Here is a 20725-nt window from a genome sequence, read left to right on the forward strand (position 1 = left end):
GAACCCGTGTCCCCTGAATCGGCAGGCGGACTCTCAACCACTGCGCCACCAGGGAAGCCCCTACAGTTGCTTCTTTAAAAGGCCCTTGGTTGCTTGGAAAGTATGCATATTAGATAAGCAATTTAGCATCCTAACCAAGTTCCCAACTTTGGCGTTTTCTTGCAGTGATTAACATCTCTCTTTTTCCTAGAAAAGTGTGGATTTGCTTCTATATTTGCATTATTTTATTGCATAGAATTATACAAGTTTTAAAAAATGTGTTAACTTTAATGGTTTGTTATATCTACCTCAATTGGTTTTGAGCCAAACAAAGGTGCTTCCTCGCCCAGCCTGCAGGTATGAAGAGATGTCAAGAAGACACATCCCTATTTGGGTAAAACCCCTCACACGATGGCTTAGCACCATACTGCCACCAGGTGGCGGCCTTGTGCTCCAAATGAGCACAAGCGTCTGGAACTGAACTTGGCAGATGGGGTTCATAAAAGTTTCCTCTACGCTCATTTTGTTGGAAGAGAACCTGAGACCACAGTTTTACTTGCTGACAGTTGAGAGTAATAGCACTGGCCCTAAAATGGGTTCTCTGGTCTCTCCTATCTTGTGGGTCATCTCCTCTTCAGTTTTCCTGTTCCTCCCACTTGCTGCCCACCTCCTGTCCCTTGTAAAAACAGCAAGCATCACCCAGGATTGGTTTATACTTGCCACCCAGGGGCACTTGCATTCTAAGTTTTGTCAAAAGAGGCGAAGTCCTTGAAGCCCTGTTTGTAAGCTGCAAAGTGCTAAAAATAAATGCAAGGTGTTATTTTTGTAGACTGGAAGGCTTCATCTTCAGTCCAAGGAATTTCATGATTAGCAAACAGGCAGCGGAGGAGTATTAGAGGGGAGTGGTTTTTAGGGTCTGGTTGACCTTCCTTTCCTTTGAATCTCACTGCTCCTACTGTCCTGTCTCTTCTCTGAACAGCCCCCATCTAATGCATCAGCAAATCCTGTCTACCCAATTTTGCTCCTCGTGGACAAAGGGAGGGTAGCAAATTTCACGAGTCAGAATTGAGTGGTCCAGTCTTTACTCTGTGTGCAATTTTGTCATCTGCCCACTAGTTAGAAAAGAAAAGAAAAATGTGAGGGTGAAAGGGAAGGTGATGTGTTGAAAGTAGTTAATTTTTTCCTAGTAACATTTAGATTTTTAAAGATTTTTGGTCTTTTAAAATATTGTAAAATAATAATATATATGATTAAAAACCCATATAGTACAAAAATTATTAAAAAATAAGAAGATAAAGCAGAAACTAACACACCATTGTAAAGCAATTATACTCCAATAAAGATGTTAAAAAAAATTTAAAAAATTAAAAGAAAGAGTTGCCTTTCTTACCTTTCCGCTTCCTGCAATCTGATTGCCTAGAGATAATTTCTTTAATAGAACATTTCTGTGTTTATATTAGCACTTATATATATTAATGAAGGGTTTGATTTTTACATAATGTAAATTTCTACAGCTGCATTTATTAACTCTGTTGAGCATCTATTTGTGAATCAGATCACAAAATATTTGGGCATCAGAGCTGAGGGGGCTTTCTAAAGGCGTCTGTAAATATTTTATAATAAATGAACATTACACAATGGTTACAAGCCCATGATTTAGAATCAGATAGGCTGCGTTTAAATCTTGGCTTTTCTATTTACTTGCTATGTGATTTTGAGCAAATTATCATCTCTGGGTCTGTGTTTCCTCCTCTGTAAAATGGGCATAATAATAGCCCTCACAGAATTGCTCACTCAGAAGAGTAAATGAATTTTATAGGTAAAACACCCAGAAGAGTCTGGTGCATAAACAGAGTAAATGCTCCATTTGCTGTTATATTATTTCTCCTTGGATGTGTAAGTAACTTAGTCTCTCTGAGATTTTGATAAATGCCCTTATCTGTAAAATAGGAATACTTATAACTATCTCATAGAGTTTTTGTTAGAATTAAATGAGATAAATACACTTAAAGAGCTTAGTATGTACCTGGTACTTAACCGTGAACATTTTTTAGTTTTTCCAAGCTGGGTCTAAGGTGTACTGGTAACCCTGCCCTTACTGTGTTGAGTGATTCTGTGGAGACTGGCCAACCAGGAGGGCAAAGGGAAAAAGCAGAGGGTGGAGGGCAAGCCTGGTGCAGCTTCAGTGCCAGGGCAGATGGGGAGGGTAGTGGAGGTGCCTCTGGGGTCTGAGCACCTGTCATAGGAGTCCCTTTCCCCATCTTCCGAGCAGCCCCCTTAGTGATTGTTCCGCTGGCAGCTGCTCAGGAGATCGTCAAGACGGAATCAGTGAGAGGTGGTTCCTGCATGGGGGAGGGGAAGGTAACTGTGCACTGAGGCTGCACTAGGTGGATGTCGACCCCTTAGCAGAAGCAGAGGAGTTTGGAGGAGGAAGTAGTTTAGGAGGAAAGAAAAGAAGACCCTGTGGCTTCGTTAGTTCTGAGGAACAAACCCTCCAGATGCCTAAAGTTCCAGAGGGGTCAGAGGTAGGAGCAAGGACTTGAATCATTCGCATGGGGGTGGGTGTTGGAGGTTTCTGTGGGGAAGAAGAGCGTTAGTGACTGGGGCCGTTGACCAGGGTGAGACCACGACAGCCCCCAGCCGCTGAGTGCTTGTTCTGTGTGCCCGTCTTGTGTGGGCAGGACAGGTACATGCGTCCCTCTCTGTGCCAATAAATGTTGGCTACAGGAGTGGCTTCTTGAGAAGGGCCTGGGAGAATGCTTTGCAATGTAAAGCGCTATAGAGATTCAGAGTAAAAGGTGGTATTATTAAGAGGGGATTGATTGGCTAAATTCATGGGCCAGAGATCTACACCATTAATGTGGGAACCCAGGCAAGTCTGAGATCTCTCCATAATGTTTCAGAATGTCTTTTCATTTAGAACAGGGGAAAAATCACGTCGTTTTTTTTTTTCTTCCAGTTACTTGATGTTTTACTAATGGTGCTGTTGGTTCCAACACATTTGTCACGAGAGGTGCATTTATAAGGGGTTTGGTCCTTTTCTTTCTTTCTGAGCCTAAAATGCATGTGCTGAACTGGACAGAAATTTGAAAATGTGGTTCTCAGAGCGGCTTTTTCAGGGGAAATCGAGCTCTAGCCCCCTGACTCTGGGAGAACTTCTAGACTCTGGTCTCATGTCTTTCTTGTCACGTTTCCCTTCCAGATTTGGAACTTGGCTTCAAACAAGCTAACATTCTTGAACTCCTATAAGATGAAGATGTCAGTTATCCTGGGAATTGTCCATATGGTTTTTGGTGTCACTCTCAGCCTTTTCAATCACATGTAAGTTTCACAATGAACTTTCTGCCTGTTGGTCTTTCCACGTCGGGGATGGGCAGGGGCAGAGCCACCAGTTTGCTCATCCTTTGTCCCTCCGTGCAAGTTTCCTTCCTATGGGGACTGCTTTCCCCGGTCTCTTGGCTTGAGCTCAGGCAAGCTGGTTTGCCAGAAATGACACCTGTTTCTCCTGAGTTGAGTGCACCTTTCCCCTCAGAAATATTTGAGGGTTCAGAAAGAGACTGCAAGGCCACAGTGCTATGTGTCCTCCCAGCCTGCAGGGCCTCCGTTGGTGCTATATCCAGGCTTAGCTCCCACCAGTGGGCAAATGGAGACGTAAGTGCCCTCACATTCTGAATTCCATTTGGTATAATTTCTACCTGCTGGCAGCAGCCTCTCTCTCATTTCTTTGACTGTTAACGTTCTCCCATCTCTTCTTTCTGTTAAGATTGATCTCTAGAAAGCTTCTCAAACTTGCATATTTGTGCTAAAGTTGTAAATGTTTGAAAACAGCCTCAAATATGCCTATTTAGAGATACTTTTGTGGACATGGCAGCCTGTAGGTATTGCTGAAACCCACCTGCCAGGAGGTCAGCACAGCACCAAAGAAATGGTACAGAGCTGAGTCAGAAATTTGACAGACGGTTCTAACTCTTTATAGCTGTGTGATCATAGATGTGTTGCTTAACGTCTCTGAGATCGTTTTCTGCTGGAGAATGGGAATAGAGGAGTCAGAATGGGTTGGTTATCATGCAGTAACAAACAACTCCCAAATCACAGTGGTTTATGACCGTGACGCATGTCATCGTGGGCCACCGGGGGCGCTGCTCATCTCATCCTCACACTGGGACCAGAGCTGATGGGCTGCCACCACCTGGAAGCTGCCAGTTGCTGTGACAGGAGAGTGTGGTCAGTTACACACTGACTCTTAAGCTTCCACCTGGAGTGACACATGCCACCTCCGTTCCCATTTCATTGACCAGAGCCAGTCACATGGTGACCTCCAATCAGAAAACCAATCGATGTACGATTCTACTTAAAAAATAAGAACCATTTAGTGAGTAAACGAATGACAGTGCCTTGGTACTACTGCCTGCCTGAAAGTGCTGTGAGAGTTAAATGAGAGATAAAACCAGGAAGTGCTTTCTGGACTGTGATTGACATCGTGTGTCAGGCTGGCCTCAACTATCTCTAGTAATCCTGCTTTATCATGGGATCTCCATTTTCCCCTCCAATAACTCTTACAATTGACAAAGGGTCTGGGGCCCTTTTCTGACATTTTAACTGGGTGTCCCCCAACTTAGTCGTGTGGGACTCTCTCTATGTCTTAGAGCAGAAGTTGGCAAACTTTCTCTGTAAAGGGCCAGATAGTAAATGTTTTAGGCTTTGCAGGCCAGATGGTCTGTGTCACAGCTACTCAATTCTGGTGTTGTAGTGTGAATGCTGCCACAGACTCTATGTAAACAAACGAGTGTGAGTGTGTTCCAATAGAACTTTATTTATGAAAACTGAAATCTGAATTTCCTCTGATTTTCACGTGTCATCAAATATTCTTTTGATTTTTTTCCCCCCCAACCATTTAACGGTGTAAAAACCATTTTTAACTTGTAAGCTGTACAAAACTAGGTGATGGGCTCAGTCTGGCCTGTGGGCCGTTGTTGGCCGACCCCCGTCCTAGGGCATCCTTAGGGGAAGAGCTGCCAAGCCGTGCTTCTGTATCCTTGTACCGTTAACTGTGTTGATATGAATTAGGTCTGCATGGGAAGCTGTGGCCAGATCATCGACTGTCTCTGTGAGCCTGCCCTCTGCCTCAGACTTTATCTTCTAGACCCTGGTTCTCTCTGAACCTTTTGTGCAAAAGCACCTTTCTTTCTCATCTTCTCCAGCCGTGCACGGTTGCCGGCTTGCCTGGGGAGTGGATGCGGGGTTCACGGAAATGAACATGTGGTGATTCGGAGAGAATAGCGAGTTGGTGGTAGTCCTTCGATGTTCTGTCTTGTATGTGTGTATGTTTCCCGCCCTCAGATTCTTCAGAAACACCCTCAGCATCGTTCTGCAGTTCATCCCCGAGGTGATTTTTATCCTGTGTCTTTTTGGGTACCTGGTTTTCATGATCACTTTCAAGTGGTGCTCCTTCGACGCCTCTGCGTCCCGGCGAGCCCCAAGCATCCTCATCCACTTCATCAGCATGTTCCTGTTTAACTATAATGACCCTTCGAATGCACCCCTATACAAACATCAGGTATTTATGGGGCGTTTTCCTTCTTTTACGCACTTGATCATGTTAAATCTCTCTCTCCTCCTCTTGGGTATTGCAGAGAGAAATTACTTGCAAGACTCAGCCATCTCAGCGCCCGATGTGTTAGGGTCTTCAAATTTCAGAAGGTCTTATGGGATGAATGTCTGGGTGCTGAGGGCAGTCTGTGGTGTGGCTCCAGCCGTTCCCATCTGGGTAATACATGGGAGGAATTATTGCTGTGGGGTTGAAAGTTAGCTTGTACGTTGTCTGCGAGGAAAGGAAACAATAATCCTTCAGACTGATTGGCTTGAAACTGTACATGCTCTAAGTAGCACCTTAAAAATGAATAATCTTTATCATAAAAGTAAGCTCTAGTTAAGGTTCCCAAGAAAGAAAATTGAAATAGAGTCAAGAAGAAGAATCCCTGTGTTCACATGGGGAGTGAGTTTCTGGAAAACTGAGCCAAACTCATGCTGTCCTATGAGCTTCCATGGCTAATTGGAGATGCTTGCTTTCTTTTTTTCTTTGGGCTCTTCTTCTATGGATGACACCTTCCAACAGCTGGATGTTATTGCCATTCTGACTTCTGTTGCTTTCCGCCTCATTATCAACTTAATATTTTATTTTTAAAAAGTATAAATGTCCCACGAGACGTGGGTATAAAAATCTCTCAGTGGCTAATTTTTGGTAACACAAATAGTTCTTTTCCTCTGGCCTCTCCCAGTGATAACCTGATCATATTGTTTGCTGGTAGATTTTCACTAAGGGAGGACCCACTTATATAGGTTCTAATTCCTCTGGATCACGCTCTAGGGCTAGATTTCCGAATACCAGGTGGCTCTTCGGAGCACATGGCACCTGCCAGTGATCGCTCATCCTGGGTCCCAGTTACAGCCATGCTCCGCCTACAGCTGCACACGTCCTCATGAGTTTGAATCCTAGCTGTGTTCTCCTCGCCTACAGAAGCAGCAAATAAGAAGAAGAAAAAGTAAGGAATGATCTTAGCTAATAATCAGAGACGACACATAGCTCTGAAAGCTCTCTTGTATCCCACCTTACTGTTGTTGCACCTGTTCGTTATACATCGATGGTGTAGGAACCATCCCTAGAGGATTGGCATTAAATGAATGTATCTGGAAGGTTCGTTTATGCAATGCTGGAGTCTAAACGAAACTTCACTTGGATTTCCCAAACAAGTCTTCTCTTTGAGGCACGGTACTCAGGTTCACCACATAGTTCATGTGCTAATTCTTTTCCTAAAGACTAAAGTCCTGTCTTAGTGCGCTGAACATTGAACAGTGAATGGCTTTTCCAGCTTTTTTCCATTCAAAAATGTTATTTGGAGTTGGCTGGTTTCTACACCCTGGAATGAAGATTAATTATCTAGACCCAGTTTGCAGTTTCCATAACCTCATCTTCCCGTCATGCAGCTGGAAGAGACAGTGTTAAGTTACTAATACAGCCTCCTCCAAACACTGCCCTGGTTGCTTCGGGCCATGTTTCAATATCAAAGAAGAGCAACAGATACGTAGACATCTCTGGTTGCTTTGTACATTGTGAGGGGAAAAAGCATGATATCTAAATGGGCAAATGGCAACGAGGTAGCTTCGAGGACAGGGGCCTGGGACTGGCAAGTGCAGTGTGTGTTCCCGTGGTTCTCCCCCTTCTTGGGAGCAGTTCAGAGTGGAGGAGGGGACTTCCCTGGTGGCGCAGTGGTTAAGAATCCGCCTGCCAATGCAGGGGACCGGGTTCGAGCCCTAATCCGGGAAGATCCCACATGCCGCAGAGCAACTAAGCCCGTGCATCACAACTACTGAGCCTGCGCTCTAGAGCCCGCGAGCCGCAACCACTGAGCCTGCGTGCCACAACTACTGAAGCCCGCACGTGTAGAGCCCGTGCTCCGCAACAAGAGAAGCCACCGCAATGAGAAGCCCGCGCACCGCAACAAAGAGTAGCCCCCACTCGCCGCAACTAGAGAAAGCCCGTGGCCAGTAACAAAGACCCAACTCAGCCAAAAATAAAAGGAAAGAAATTTATTTTTTAAAAAAAGAGTGGAGGAGGGTAGGAGATGGAGAAGATAAAATGTTTCCACTGTTATCGGGGTAAATCTTGTTGCAATTGGGATGATAATAAATTGTCTCACTGGGAGCTTGGCCAGAACAGTTAAAGAAATGTGAGGGCTCAAGAAACGTTTTCCCTTTTACTCTGAGCACCCCATTTCTACACCTTTTCAATGGCTCTGATGAAGCCTTCCCAGGAGTCCTGGTTCTTCAGACCATAGCAGCTCTGGGTCACTCCTCAAACCCAGTGACTCGGGAGGGTAGGAAAAAGGGTTGGGGGTGAGGATGTGAAAGGAAATATGTAACAGGATGATAAAACGGGATGCCGCCTGGGCTTCAGCGAGGCATGAAGACCGTAGGCGCCTCACTCCAAAGTGAATTGTGACGGAGAGAGAGAGACAGCAAAAGAGAGTTCAGCCCAGGCGTCCTAGGACCCGTTAGGTAACTCACCCACAATGAGTCTGTGCGAGTAGGGGACGATTTTTTTTGAAAAAGAGAGCCAGAGGGCTTAGTAGTACTGGAAATATAAGGTCACTGATGGAGACAGTAAGTTTGTGACTTAAAGTGACCCAAGGACTTTTGGTCACTCCAGAGTGACCAGTGCAGTGCCAGGCCTGCTGTTTGCCCAGGGCCAGGGCTGACTGTCCCCACGGAACAGAGTCAGGGGGACGAGGGTCAAATAAAGTTGCCCTTATGATATGGCTCTTGAGCACGTCTGTCCAATGACAGGCTCCACATGGTGTGGGTGTATGATAAGGGGCCACTTGGAGAGCAAGGAATAAAGAGAGGGAGACGCCAGTGTCCACCACGAGTGGACATCCCGTACCACCGGACTGACAGTTCTCTCTCTGCACTGGGAAGAGCCCGAGATGGGAGGGTGAATGGGTCCCTTGAAATGCTTTAGATCACTCCAAATAAAGTGCAGCTGAAATGATACATATTTACCATTTGTATCATATGAAATGTGCTGTGCAGTCACCTTGAAATGATAAGATCTTACGGTTTTTGGTCTTACAGCAAGAAGTCCAAAGCTTCTTTGTTATTATGGCTTTGATTTCTGTGCCATGGATGCTTCTGATTAAGCCGTTTATTCTTAGAGCCAGTCATCAGAAATCCCAGGTAAGCACCATCCCCTTCCATTCAGTCACTGTGGGTAGGAATGTGGGTTCCTTGCAAATGTAAGTTGGCGTTTAGAGAGAACACCGCATTTACCAGGGCCTGAAGGACCTGGTGAGGTGAGGACCTGGCCCACCCCAGGTATGCTTCCTACTGTAGAGCTCAGCTTTTCCTTGGGGCTTTCTTGATTCCAGCATAATGGTCACACTTAAATCTTACATGCTGCAAACTGTGCTTGGGGTGTGTGTGCTGAGTCAAGTGGTAGTTCATGACTTTTGAGGCTCTGAATGTGGTTGTTTTCGTTGAAAGTAAGAGTCTTTTGCTACAGTTTTAGTGTGTTAATGAGTATTGAACTTTGTTTTCATCAGGATTCTGAAGTTGTGGGCTTTTACTGTATTATGTTACAGTGGTGAGAGGGAACTAGAGGAGGAAACACGTTTAAATAAGTCCGTTCTTGTTTTTCTGATTTTCACCCTATTGTCACACACCAGTTTCAGCCCACTTCCTCCTTTTGTCTAAACTTCTCCTGAGCCTCAGGTTTACTCAGGGGGTGATGAAGTGTTTACTTTCAGCCGAAATCAAATAGGATTTGGGAAGATTAACCTTCCGGGGAGCATTAGAGTCTAGAAATGACACACAGGCACTGTTTGAGATGATCGGTCTCTGCTTCCCTCTGTTAGTGCAAAAGATTAAGTGGGCTATGCCGAGATCACGTATGTTTTAAGTGGTTGGAAATATTTTCAGATAAACCTTTTTTTTCTAAACTCTGACGTGGCTGATGGTAGAGTCCGGGTCCTAGGTGGGTCCAGGCTGGAGTTCAGGGGGTTCGTCTCTAGGTGGCGCTGTCTTTCTAAATCACCTGCCTCTCCCACTATTTCCTGCCAGCCTTGACCAGATCCAAAACCTGTCTGAAATATAATTTATGTGGGGTATAAATACACAGGAAGGCAAACCAAAGAATACTTGTTTATTGTTTGGTTAATAGGTGAGAGACCAAGATGGTAAAGGAGAGTTGAGGTGGACCATTGTCCAAATAGGTGAACTGGTGTTTCAAAGGAAGGTGGCAAATACCCTTCTGCAGAAATAGATGCAACTGTCTTTCTTAGAAACTCAACCTGTCCGTAAGTCGAGGACTAGGTTACTGCTGGCTCGCCTGAGTCCCAGGACTCTCAAACCATAGCTTGTCTTATTCTTTGCTCCACAAAAGCTGTTTAAATAGTGGCTGATCCCAAAGTGATGGATTTCTCTCTTTTCCCCACGGATTACTTGTATGACAGGGAAGGAAGCAGAGGTGCTTTTGTAGTCTGCCATCTTGGGTGATACCTCCTAGACTGACCCTGGGGAACAGGAGCTCCCAAAGACTGCTTGGAGGCCTGCCTCCTTGGCCCCTGGGATGTGTAGCTGTCAATTGACTTCTTAGGCTGCTGATTAGATGGTCCTTTTTCATGTTAGAAACATTTCCTTCCACCTCCATCCAAGAGATGATTCCATAATGGAATTATTTGGCCTCCTCTCAATTCCCCCTGTGAAACCTTAAAGAGGCCCAGTACATAGAGATTATAAACAGACTTGTTCTGATGGGCCTCGGGGTGGGGGAAATGAGCAGAGGTCCCATCTCCTCCGGCTCCTCTGTAACCCTGTAGCCCTGGGTCCCTGCAGGACGTGGTTTGGAAACCCCTTCACTAGAGGGCCACCTGTGATGTGGCCCTTTTGGCACACACCCTGTAGGCAGCCAGTGAGCACACACCTCCTCCCCAGAACTACTCATGGCAGCCCCCTGGACCGCCTGGACCACCCACGTTCTGCTTCCTCTTCTGACTTGCTGCCGTGGACCCAGGTCTCCTATCACTCTGTATCCCAGGTCACAGTGAAGTAACTTCACATTTCTATTTAAAATCTTTACATTTACATGCGTGTTTTCTATGCTAAAATTCATTGAAGTATAACCTACATACATCAAAGTGCACAAATGATAAGGGCACAGATCAGTGAAGTATCATAACATGAACACATCGTGTGACCAGCAGTCAGATAGAGACGCAGAACACCATCAGACCCTGAAGTCCCTGTGTGCCTCCTTCCCGTCACTCTCACCCCAAGGTCAACCGTTATCCTGACTTCTAACACCATAGGTTAGTTTTCCCTGCTCTTGAACTTTATATAAGTGGAACCATACACCACGCCTTCGTTTGGATCTGGCTTCCTTCATCCAGGGTTATGTTTGAGAGATTGTGTGTGTGTGTGTGTGAGTGTGTGTGTGTGTGTGTGTCATAACTATGTATTATAGTATTCCCTTGCATGAATATACCACAATTTGGTTATCCATTCATATATTGATAGTTATTTGGCTTTTTTCCAGTGTTGTTAGTAATTACAACTAGTGCTGCTGTGAACATCCTTGTGTCTGTCTTTGTGCACGTGTGTTTTACGTGTTTTTAGAAAGTTGCAAGTAACTAGTTTAAAATTGATTACTATTTTATTTCAGACGGCATCCAGCTCAAACATTGTGAGATGTTTAGTTAGGGGGATTGCAAAGTATATTTTGAATGGGAAGAAGAGTCAGTAAGATTCATAAAGTCCCAGTGTCACGCTTCTACACAGTTATTTATGCTCATTTGAACCAATTTCAGGATATGGCCAGAAAAGGCTAGCATTTAAAGATGGAAATGGAAAAACTGTCTTCTGTTTCTTCTTTGGTATTTTCTTCCTTAAGTTGATGGGGAGAGAAAATAGGATTTCAAGAAGACAAAGTAATGTTAACTTGAGCCCCATTCCTCACCCTGGGACAAGGAACCATGGGCCAAGGGGAAAGGCTTACCCACAGCCCCCTCTTGGTACCCAGCACCCTGGAATTCCTGTCCAGATGGACACAAGCCCACTTCCAGGGCATAAAAAGGGTACCCAGCACTGGCCTGGGTACCACTGACCCTGGTGCGGCCAAAGGGCAGCAGCACTCCCAAGGAGGGAGTGTGGGTGGAACGTAGACATTTGGGTGGGAGTGTCCATGCATGTGCCCACGAGGCGACGGCCCTTGTGCTGTGAGATGAAATCACAGGTGAGAAGGGAAGGGTCACACGTCGGGGTGCAGGGCCAGCTCTCCCGTGCTGCCATGTCCTGGTGTGGGATGCTGAATTTGAACCTGGCCTTCCAAGTTCTTGTGAGAATTTGTTTATCAAGACAGAGGCCAGAACATATTTTATTTAGGAGCTTGTTGGCTTGATTTATAACTTTTAAATATTTAAACATATGGCATGTGGGCTTTCATTTGTACCTTTGCCCAAAGATCTGCAAATATCAGGTTCAGACCTGCTGAAGAAAGAAAGGTAAAGATACTTTAATGCCTAATTTGCAATACGCCACCCGTGAAATCATTCTAGGAAAAACTTTGGATGTGGGACATTAAATTTCACAGTGACTTGAAAGAAATCTTTTCTTCAGACTCAAGGAGAAAACCAGGCCAAACTGAATGGTGATGACACCTAGATTTCTTTTTCCTTGAATTTTTTTCTTAGCTATTTTCATAAAGTGATGTTTTTATTTTAAAAAGTGTATTTATGTTGGAAAAGTCATTATCTAGTCCGTTTGAGCTGCTGTAACAAAATACCACACACTGGGTGGCTAAAACAACAGAAATTTATTGCTTACAGTTCTGAAGGCTAGAAGTCCAAGATCAAGGTGTCAGCATTGTCACCTTCTGGTGAAGCCCCTTTCCTGGTTCACTGCTGGCATCTTCTCTCTGTGTCCTCACCTGATGGGAGGAACTCGGGAGCTCTCTGAAGCCTCTTTTATAAGGCACTAATCCCATTCACAAGGGCTCCACCCTCATGACCTAAGTGACTTCCAAAGCCTCCACTTTCTAATACTTTCATCTTTGGGGGTTAGGATTTTAACATGAATTTTGTGGGGGGACACAAACATTCAGACCATAGCAGTCATTAATCTCTCCTAATTTTGCTTGTAGAAATCTGGCTGTTTGTGTCACACGACGATCGGTTTACTGTAAAGAGTGTGATTAGGGCTTCCCTGGTGGCGCAGTGGTTGAGAATCCGCCTGCCGATGCAGGGGACACGGGTTCGTGCCCCGGTCTGGGAAGATCCCACATGCCGCGGAGCGGCTGGGCCCGTGAGCCATGGCGGCTGAGCCTGAGAGGCCACAACAGTGAGAGGCCCGCGTACAACAACAACAAAAAAAAAAGAGTGTGATTAATTTGGCACATTCTGGAACACAGTGGAGAAAAGCACATGCCCTGGAATTAGACAGCCTGGATTTGAATCCTGGCTCTGCCACTAACTAGCCTTACCAGCTGTGCAGTCCTGGGCTCATTTCTTAACCTTTCTGTTACTTAAGTTTACTTCTCTGTAAAATGGGGTGATAATTGTGCTTACATAAAAAGATTGAATAGAGGGTTTAGAACAGTATCTGGGAGGGACATAGCTCATATTTAATGAGAGCCTTTATTTTATATAGAAGTTTTGTCATTCTAAGGGTGAATTTGACACTGCATTTTCTTATTTGCTGAAAGCTACAGGCCTCCAGGATGCAAGAAGATGCCACCGAGGACACTGAAGGTGACAACTCCAATCCTTCGGTGAGCCCTGGTCACAGGGCTTCTGCAGGTGCCCCTGGGGCTCAGGATGACCATGATGAAGAGGTATTTGGGGGAGTTCCCTGGTGGCCTAGTGGTTAGGATTTGGTGCTGTCACTCCCGTGGCCCAGGTTTGATCCCTGGTTGCGGAACTGAGATCCCACGAGCTGCATGGCCAAAAAAAAAATTGCTCATCTAAAGAAGAGGGAAGAGGTATTTGGGACTTGACACCCTATGAAGACTTCCAGTTTGTACAGCTTCTAGAAGCCAGATCTAGTCAGGGATGATGCTCACGTATTTAACAGCCAGTAGCATGTGGGCACCAGCCAATCAGAACGGACTTAGGCAGTAGAGCTTGGCGGGTCGGGAGGACCCTGCTGGTGGCAACCCTTCATCACTGAGTCATGGGAAGTTGGGGAGGTCCCAGGAAAGGGGGGCCACTTAAGCTTACAGCTACTTACCAACCCATCGGGGAGCATTTTTAATAATTTCGCCCAGGTGCCGCTCTATCTGTGAGCATGAGGTGAATATCAGCCTCACGTTTAGTGACATAGAAGGTCCTAAATGTTACTGAGGTCTCCTTGGCTCAGAACTGTGCCTCTGGGAGTCTGCTAAATTTATGATGATCAATGACCCTCACTCATGAGAGCAGAGGCCAAGTCTGGTCCCTTATATTGAAGCAAGAAGTGGGTTATTTATTCCCAGTCCTCCTCCCCAACGTAAGCACACCCAGACGCCATCACCGCCTCTGGCCTCAACCCTGGCTCAGTCTCTTCTTTGTTCACTTATCTTTGTAACGTTGTCTGCCTCTCACATGAAGCCACAAATTCATGTGTTCTTCTCTCCTCCCTCCCTGTCCCTTTCCATCCAAGGGCAGCCACTCCCCCCTCAGGAATGTACCATATTTTCCCAGACAAGACGGCTGACTGTTTTTATACCATGACTGAAGTCACCCACAGTCCTGAACCCTGGGCGGGGGGTTTTAACCCAAGATCTGTTCTAATTCTGGAGTGGGGACAGGGTTCCTGAGGCCTGAGAAATGCTATAAATAACTCCGTCTGTGGTGCTAATTACTTAAAAAAAAAAAGACAAGTATTCATTTGCACCGATGAATAGTCAATTAGAATTAATGAAAAATCTGGATCATGGAAAGTTTTCTCAACAAGATTCCAGGTACAGAGAGTAACCCATATTCACGGCGATTGGTATTACTAGGTCTGTCAGACCTGCTGGAGTGTTTTAGAATCCAACCCACGCATCTTCTGACTCACCAAGTCCCAGCCTGTCCAGTACAACCTTCCTCATCCATCCTCCCCGTGGCCTCGGTATATATCCGGTCAATGTTCACCTGCCACCTCCTTTGTGAACCAGCTGCCTTCACTGGGGGCAGCTTCAGGCTCCATTTGACGGCTCCTTCCCCCAGTACAATCATGCCTGGGTCTCCCAGCACAAGGCACATACAGGCTCGACTCTGCTTCCCCCTCCAGGTCCTGTCCCACTTCTGTCCGTACCCGGAGTTAGCCAAACTCCAGGTTAAGGGCCCAGTTCTCCAGACTGCCAAGTCTACCCAACACTTCTGACACCAGCCACAAGTTTGGAGGTCCCCTCAGACTCCCTCATGTTCAGTCATTTGTAGACAGCTCACAGAACTCAGGAGAATGCTATACTTTCAATTACAGTTTTACTTACGACAAAAGTCTACAAATCAGAACCAGCCAGAGGAAGACACAAGTAAGCAGAATCTGACACTGGGAAGGTTCCAAATGCAAATCTTCTGTGTTCTTAGGGATGCATGACTCTGCCGGCATTGACACGTGGCAGTATTATCGTATTGTTAACTCAGGAAGCTCCCCTGAGCTTCTGTGTTGGATGTTTTATTGGGGTGTCGTTATGTAGGTGTGATTGACCCAAGTGCGATCCGGGTGGTTGCACTCAATCTCCAGCTCTGTCCCCTCCTCTGTCCCCTCCATGGGTTTGGGTTGATGATGTGTGGCTGAAAGTCTCAGCTCTCTAACCACGTGAAGCCAGCTCCCACTTAAACTCCCAAGTGTCCACCATAGACACCTCATTAGCAAAAGTGGTGAGGTGTGGTCCCAGGGACGGACCATGAATATCAGACGTTTCTTTCACTTGGGAAATGCCAAGCGTTTAGAGGTTGCCTCCCAGGAGCCAGGGCAAAGCCAGACCTCTCTTTGGCTGAGGTTAATTCTTCACCAGACATTCCTCTGTTACTGTGACTCTCTCTACCCACTCTCTCCACCTCTGCCCATCTCCGCCCCTTCAGTTCCTCGCTGCTGTTTTCACTGCTGAGTGGGGAGTGAGAGGCACTGATTTTGGCCTTTCCCCCATAGCATCTGACTACAACCCCCAGTGACCACAGCCCCCATTTCTTCCTGGATATCCCTCCATCCTTGACGTCCTGGACCACAGCCCTGTGACTCCTCCCAGTTCTTTGACCTTTTCATTTCATCATCAGTCTCCTTCTTTCTTATCTCTGAATTGAGGTGTTTCCTAAGGGTGGCAGCTCTTCTTTTCATGGTCTTCCTTGTTCATCTTCTCGGTCCTCTTAGCTCCAACTCTCACTCCTCGCACAGGTGTGGTCCCAGGTGTCCCTTTCCAGCCCAGACTTTTCCTCTGAGCCTGTTCTGCCTCTGCTGGTCTGTGCTGAGAGATCCAACCCGTATGGCCAGCTATCACCTGCAACGCAACACATCTGGGAATCAGCTACTCCCCTTCTCCAATTTATTCATTTCTGCCAGTGCCATTCTTTCACCCATTCAGGCTCAGGGACCTCAGAGCCCTGTATGACCCTGGCCCTGCTGGGTGAGGGACCCTTCTCTGCGTTCCCACGACACCCCTGCATTCTTGGCTATTGCAGTCCCCATGCTGATGTGTGGTAACTGTCTGTTTGCATCTTCTCCCTGCTGGGCGGTGAGCTGCTTCAGGGCAGGGATGGTGCCAGTCAGATTGTTGTACATGAAAGAAAAGAATGATCTATTGCTGTCTTTGCACTGTTTCTTTTCCCCTCATACCTGGATTACTAACGTAATCAACAAGTTGGCTTTTTTTGCTTATGGGCTATCCTTTCCCTGATCCATTTTTTTCTACCAGATTAATCTTGCCTCCAGTATTTCTTTATTTTATTGAGATACTTTTACTGGTTCCTCATGATTCCAGGTGGTTTTCTCGATTGTGTCCATCCTTGCCTTTCCCACAGCTTCCACAGCTGAGTCTCCCCTCACCTCAGCAAGCTCCCAGTCGAGCCAAATGGTTTTTCTCCCAAATTTACCTTCATGATGTTCCCAGCCACCTGCCTTTTCCTTACCCGGAGTCATCTTCTTTACCAGGAATGATCTGGCTTCTCTTTTTCCCTCCCTGTTCCTCACGGCTCAGCACAAATCTCAGCTCCTCTTACCAACCGACCACTCTGCTGCTTTGAGCTCTTTTCAACCATTTCTGGGAAATGTTACTGCATACGCACCATATCCTACTTTGGGCTGCCCATTCTCTTTCTACAAGTATATTAATACCTATTTCCCCCTCGTTCAACTGGAAATGTCTTAACAGCAGAGTCCAGGCCTTATTCGTCCGTTGTATCATTTGTAATACGTTTGAGTAGAGAGTACTTAATGAAATAGCATTCCAAATTCTCTCTTTCAGTTCAGCTTTGGAGACATCTTTGTGCATCAGGCCATCCACACGATTGAGTACTGCCTGGGCTGCATTTCCAACACAGCCTCCTACCTCCGGCTCTGGGCCCTCAGCCTGGCGCACGCACGTGAGTGAGCGGGCCGCACGGCAGGGTCACCATCACCTGTCCCTTTGGAAACAGATGCGATGTACTTGTAGGTGAAAGTGGCTTCTGGGTTATTTCTGGTGCGCTGGCCAGAAGAATGGCTCCTCTTTCATAGTAGAAGTGACTTTTTTCAGTAGGTCTGGCTTTATCTCGCTGGAATGGTTACCCTCTGTATCAGCTTCCAGTTGCTGCTGTAACAAATTACCACATATGTGGCAGCTCAGAACACTGTGAAATGGACTATCTTACAGTTCTGGAGGCCAGAAGTCCTATAAACAAGGTGTTGGCAGGTTTGTTTTTTCTGGAAGCTCTTGGGGAGGATCTGTTTCCTTGCCTTTCCTAGTTTCTACAGGCCCCTTGCATCCCATGGTATAAAGATTCAAGCCCCAAGAATGACTTAAGTCTGGAATCTTGACTCATCAACTTACTTTGTAAAACCCCTCTTGATTTCTGCCTGCTTCTCCAGTCTTGTCTCTTGGTATTTCCCTCCATGCCCCACTGGGTAATTTCCCGATTACCCCCACCCGCTTCCCCATTTCATGTGCAGTGGCCACGAGGAACTGCACTGAGGCTCCCGAAGATGTCACACCAGCTGGGCCCCTCTGTGTGTTTGCCCCGCAGCTCCCTTGCCTGTAAAATTCTTCCCTTCTTTAAGTCTCTCCCCACCTGATGTCTCATCCTTCCTTCAGAACTCAGCTTGGCTAGCACCTTTCCTGGGTAGTCTTCCTCCCTGGCCCCCAGTCTGGAAGGTGCCCTTCCCCTGGGTTCTGGAGGTGCCCCTATCCTAGCACCAATTGTAATTCTGTCTCATTAGCCTGTTTCCCTACTAGACTGTCAGCTCCTGAAAGGCAAGGACCCTGACTTTTATCTCTGCGTTCCCAGCACTGGGCATAATGCCAAGAACAGAGAAGCCAGGCCAAAATGTGTGCTAAAGGGATAGAAAGCAAAGCAGTGAAAGTGAGCCTGATTGTTGACTTACAGCAGAAAAGCAAGTGCTCAGCGTTAGTGTGGTCTTGACTGCTCTGGCTGTGCTTGTTTCCTTGCACAAACTCCTGTAATTACAGTATCTCCCTGGAAGGGGTGGGGGGTTCTCTGGTATTTCTTCTTATAAGGGCACTAATCCCATCATGAGGATCCCACCCTCGTCTCCCAAATACCATCACTTTGGGGTTAAGGCTTTAATATATGAATTTGAGTGGCTGGGGGAGAAACACACATTCAGTGCATATCAAATCATAGTACATGTATTCTTTTGTGTTTTGCTTCTTTGGCATAAGATGATGTTACTTGGATTTATTCACGTTGCTGCCAGTAGCTATGGTTTGCTCACTTTCATTGGTGAATAACATGCCATCGTATGCTTGTCCTCTTGACGGAAGCTCCTCCAAAGCTGCATAGACAGTCTCACGCAGGTACCCTAGGGCACACATGACCGTGTTCTCCACCTGGGAGTGGAGTTGCTGAGTCGTAGGGTGTGCAGGTCCAGGATTATGGTGTAAGAATAATCTGCATTTGCCAGATAAACCGCGTGGTTGAGAATGTTTCTCTTGCATCTTGCAGAACTGTCTGAAGTGCTCTGGACCATGGTCATGAACATTGGCCTTCGCGTGCAAGGCTGGGGAGGACTCATTGGGGTCTTCATCATTTTTGCCATATTTGCTGTTCTGACGGTAGCCATCCTTCTGATCATGGAGGGCCTCTCCGCTTTCCTGCACGCCCTGCGGCTGCACTGGTAAGAACTGGTCGTAGGGTAGATGCTCTCAGTGTGCTCTAGGGAAAGAGGGTGGGCCGTAGGGCCAGCCAGCTGGGTTCAAATCCTGACCTGCTGTGTGACATTAGCAATTCACATACCTTTTTGGAACCTTAGTTTGGTCCCCTTGTTGGTATGATATTAAATGATGTAATACCTGGGAGCGTATATACCTATACAGTGACTGCTCTGTAAGACGTGTTGGAAATGTTCATTTGTTAGTATAATTGGCTTCAAAATAACAAATGTTCATTCGTTATTTTAATTGGCTTCAGCTGTTGGTAAGATGACGGATCTGAAAGGCTCACAGAGGGCAATGCTGAGCAAATCTGGGATGTCTGGCCTTTGTTGCTGAGTGCTGGAGTTACACCAACAGAACAGACAACTAAACTTTTTTTTTCCTTTTTAATTAATTAATTTATTTATTTGGCTGCGTCGGGTCTTAGTTGCAGCTCGCGGGATCTTCATTGCGGCATGTGGGCTTCTCTAGTTGTGGCACGCGGGCTCTCTAGCTGTGGGGTGTGGGCTCAGTAGTTGCAGCGCATGGGCTTAGTTGCCCTGTGGCATGTCGGATCTTAGTTGCCTGACCTGGGATCGAACCTGTGTCCCCTGCATTGGAAGGCAGATTTTTAACCACTGGACCACCAGGGAAGTCCCGCGACTAAACGCTTGGAAAGTGGAAACAGAAGGAGGGTACCCCGCAGGAGGAAGGTGCTCACTGGAGGCCCTTGACAGTCACAGATGTGTCCAGAGACTGTCGGCCATCACTGGGCTGACGAATATGAAAACATTCGTTTAGGCTTCTCTCTCTCCCAAGTCACATTTCAGCCGAGAGTTTTGAGTGTGCTGTCCATACTGAAGCATCAGGGCTTCTGTGCAGCCTGAACCAGACTGTCCTTAGCAACCCTGGGGCTTCCTCCCTCCCTCTGTGGCCACTGTTCATAAAGAAAAGGTTTTACACTTCACCTGTTGAGTTGAGAGAATCACAGGGTCCCCCGCCCGAGGCTATAACATCATTTCTCCCCGTGTCATTAAAGAAATGAACTCTGCAAGATAATAAAGTGGAAATGATCATACGTGATATCTGTTATGTAAGTTATAAAAATATAAGTCGAGGCTCTGGTGGTTCTGCAATCACGTAAGCCCGGCAGTTTTAAGCTCAGGATGGAAACGAAAAACCTCGTACAACCTGGTGACACTCTGTCTCATCACCAGCTCCTCATCCGATCCTGCCTAGCAAGGGCTTCCCGGCTGGTGGGAGCTGGGGGAGGTCATGCTCTGGTCCTTGAGGCCACTAGCAAAGGCCTGGAAGAAGTGGGGTCGGGGGAGGGGAAGGTGTAAGCGGGAGGCAAGAGGAGGATTTTTTTAAGAAGCCTCAGAGGATTCCTGTGGTGGCTGCCGGCCTGGGGCGCCTTCGTCACCTGGTGCTTGATTTTACGCATGCTCAGCTTCTCCCCTCCAGCTGCCAGCCTCTCGTTGATGTGTTCAATCCCCCTTCTCCTTGCCCCTAACAACAGGGTGGAGTTCCAGAACAAGTTCTACGTCGGGGCTGGTTACAAGTTTTCTCCATTCTCCTTTCAACAAATCCTGGATGGGACAGCTGAGCAGTAGCTGCACGTCTGGTGGCTGCAGCCACCTCTTCCATCGGTCGCCTCCTGCACCAGTCTCTGTGCCAGTGAAAGAAGTTTCGTCTTGTCTTTAACGTCAGCCTGCATAAGGCAGTCAGTGGAATGATTGTTCTCGCTAACTGGAGGGAGGAAGCCATGTATTGTATCTGTAAGCCTTGGGATTTGATATGACTTAACCATGTTGTGGAGAGACTACATAGGCAAGTCATTTCAACCTCTTGCGGGGTCTTAATTGTCAAATCCTAGAATGATTGAGA

At 46.6% G+C, this 20725-nt stretch overlaps 1 protein-coding gene across 1 annotated transcript in view; it reads left to right on the top strand.

The window, feature by feature from the left end:
* Positions 1 to 20451, top strand: part of ATP6V0A4 (ATPase H+ transporting V0 subunit a4) — a 60992-nt gene extending 40541 nt beyond the window's left edge. The window contains exons 15-21 of the mRNA XM_007118814.1: positions 3182 to 3300; positions 5320 to 5536; positions 8611 to 8712; positions 13232 to 13360; positions 16955 to 17072; positions 18651 to 18822; positions 20358 to 20451. Of these exons, the coding sequence (XP_007118876.1) occupies positions 3182 to 3300; positions 5320 to 5536; positions 8611 to 8712; positions 13232 to 13360; positions 16955 to 17072; positions 18651 to 18822; positions 20358 to 20451 (951 nt within the window). The remainder of the gene's footprint in view (positions 1 to 3181; positions 3301 to 5319; positions 5537 to 8610; positions 8713 to 13231; positions 13361 to 16954; positions 17073 to 18650; positions 18823 to 20357) is intronic.
* Positions 20452 to 20725: the final 274 nt, after the last annotated feature.

The sequence above is a fragment of the Physeter macrocephalus genome, chromosome 5 (assembly GCF_002837175.3).
Source record: "Physeter macrocephalus isolate SW-GA chromosome 5, ASM283717v5, whole genome shotgun sequence".
Classification (NCBI taxonomy): Eukaryota; Metazoa; Chordata; class Mammalia; order Artiodactyla; family Physeteridae; genus Physeter; species Physeter macrocephalus.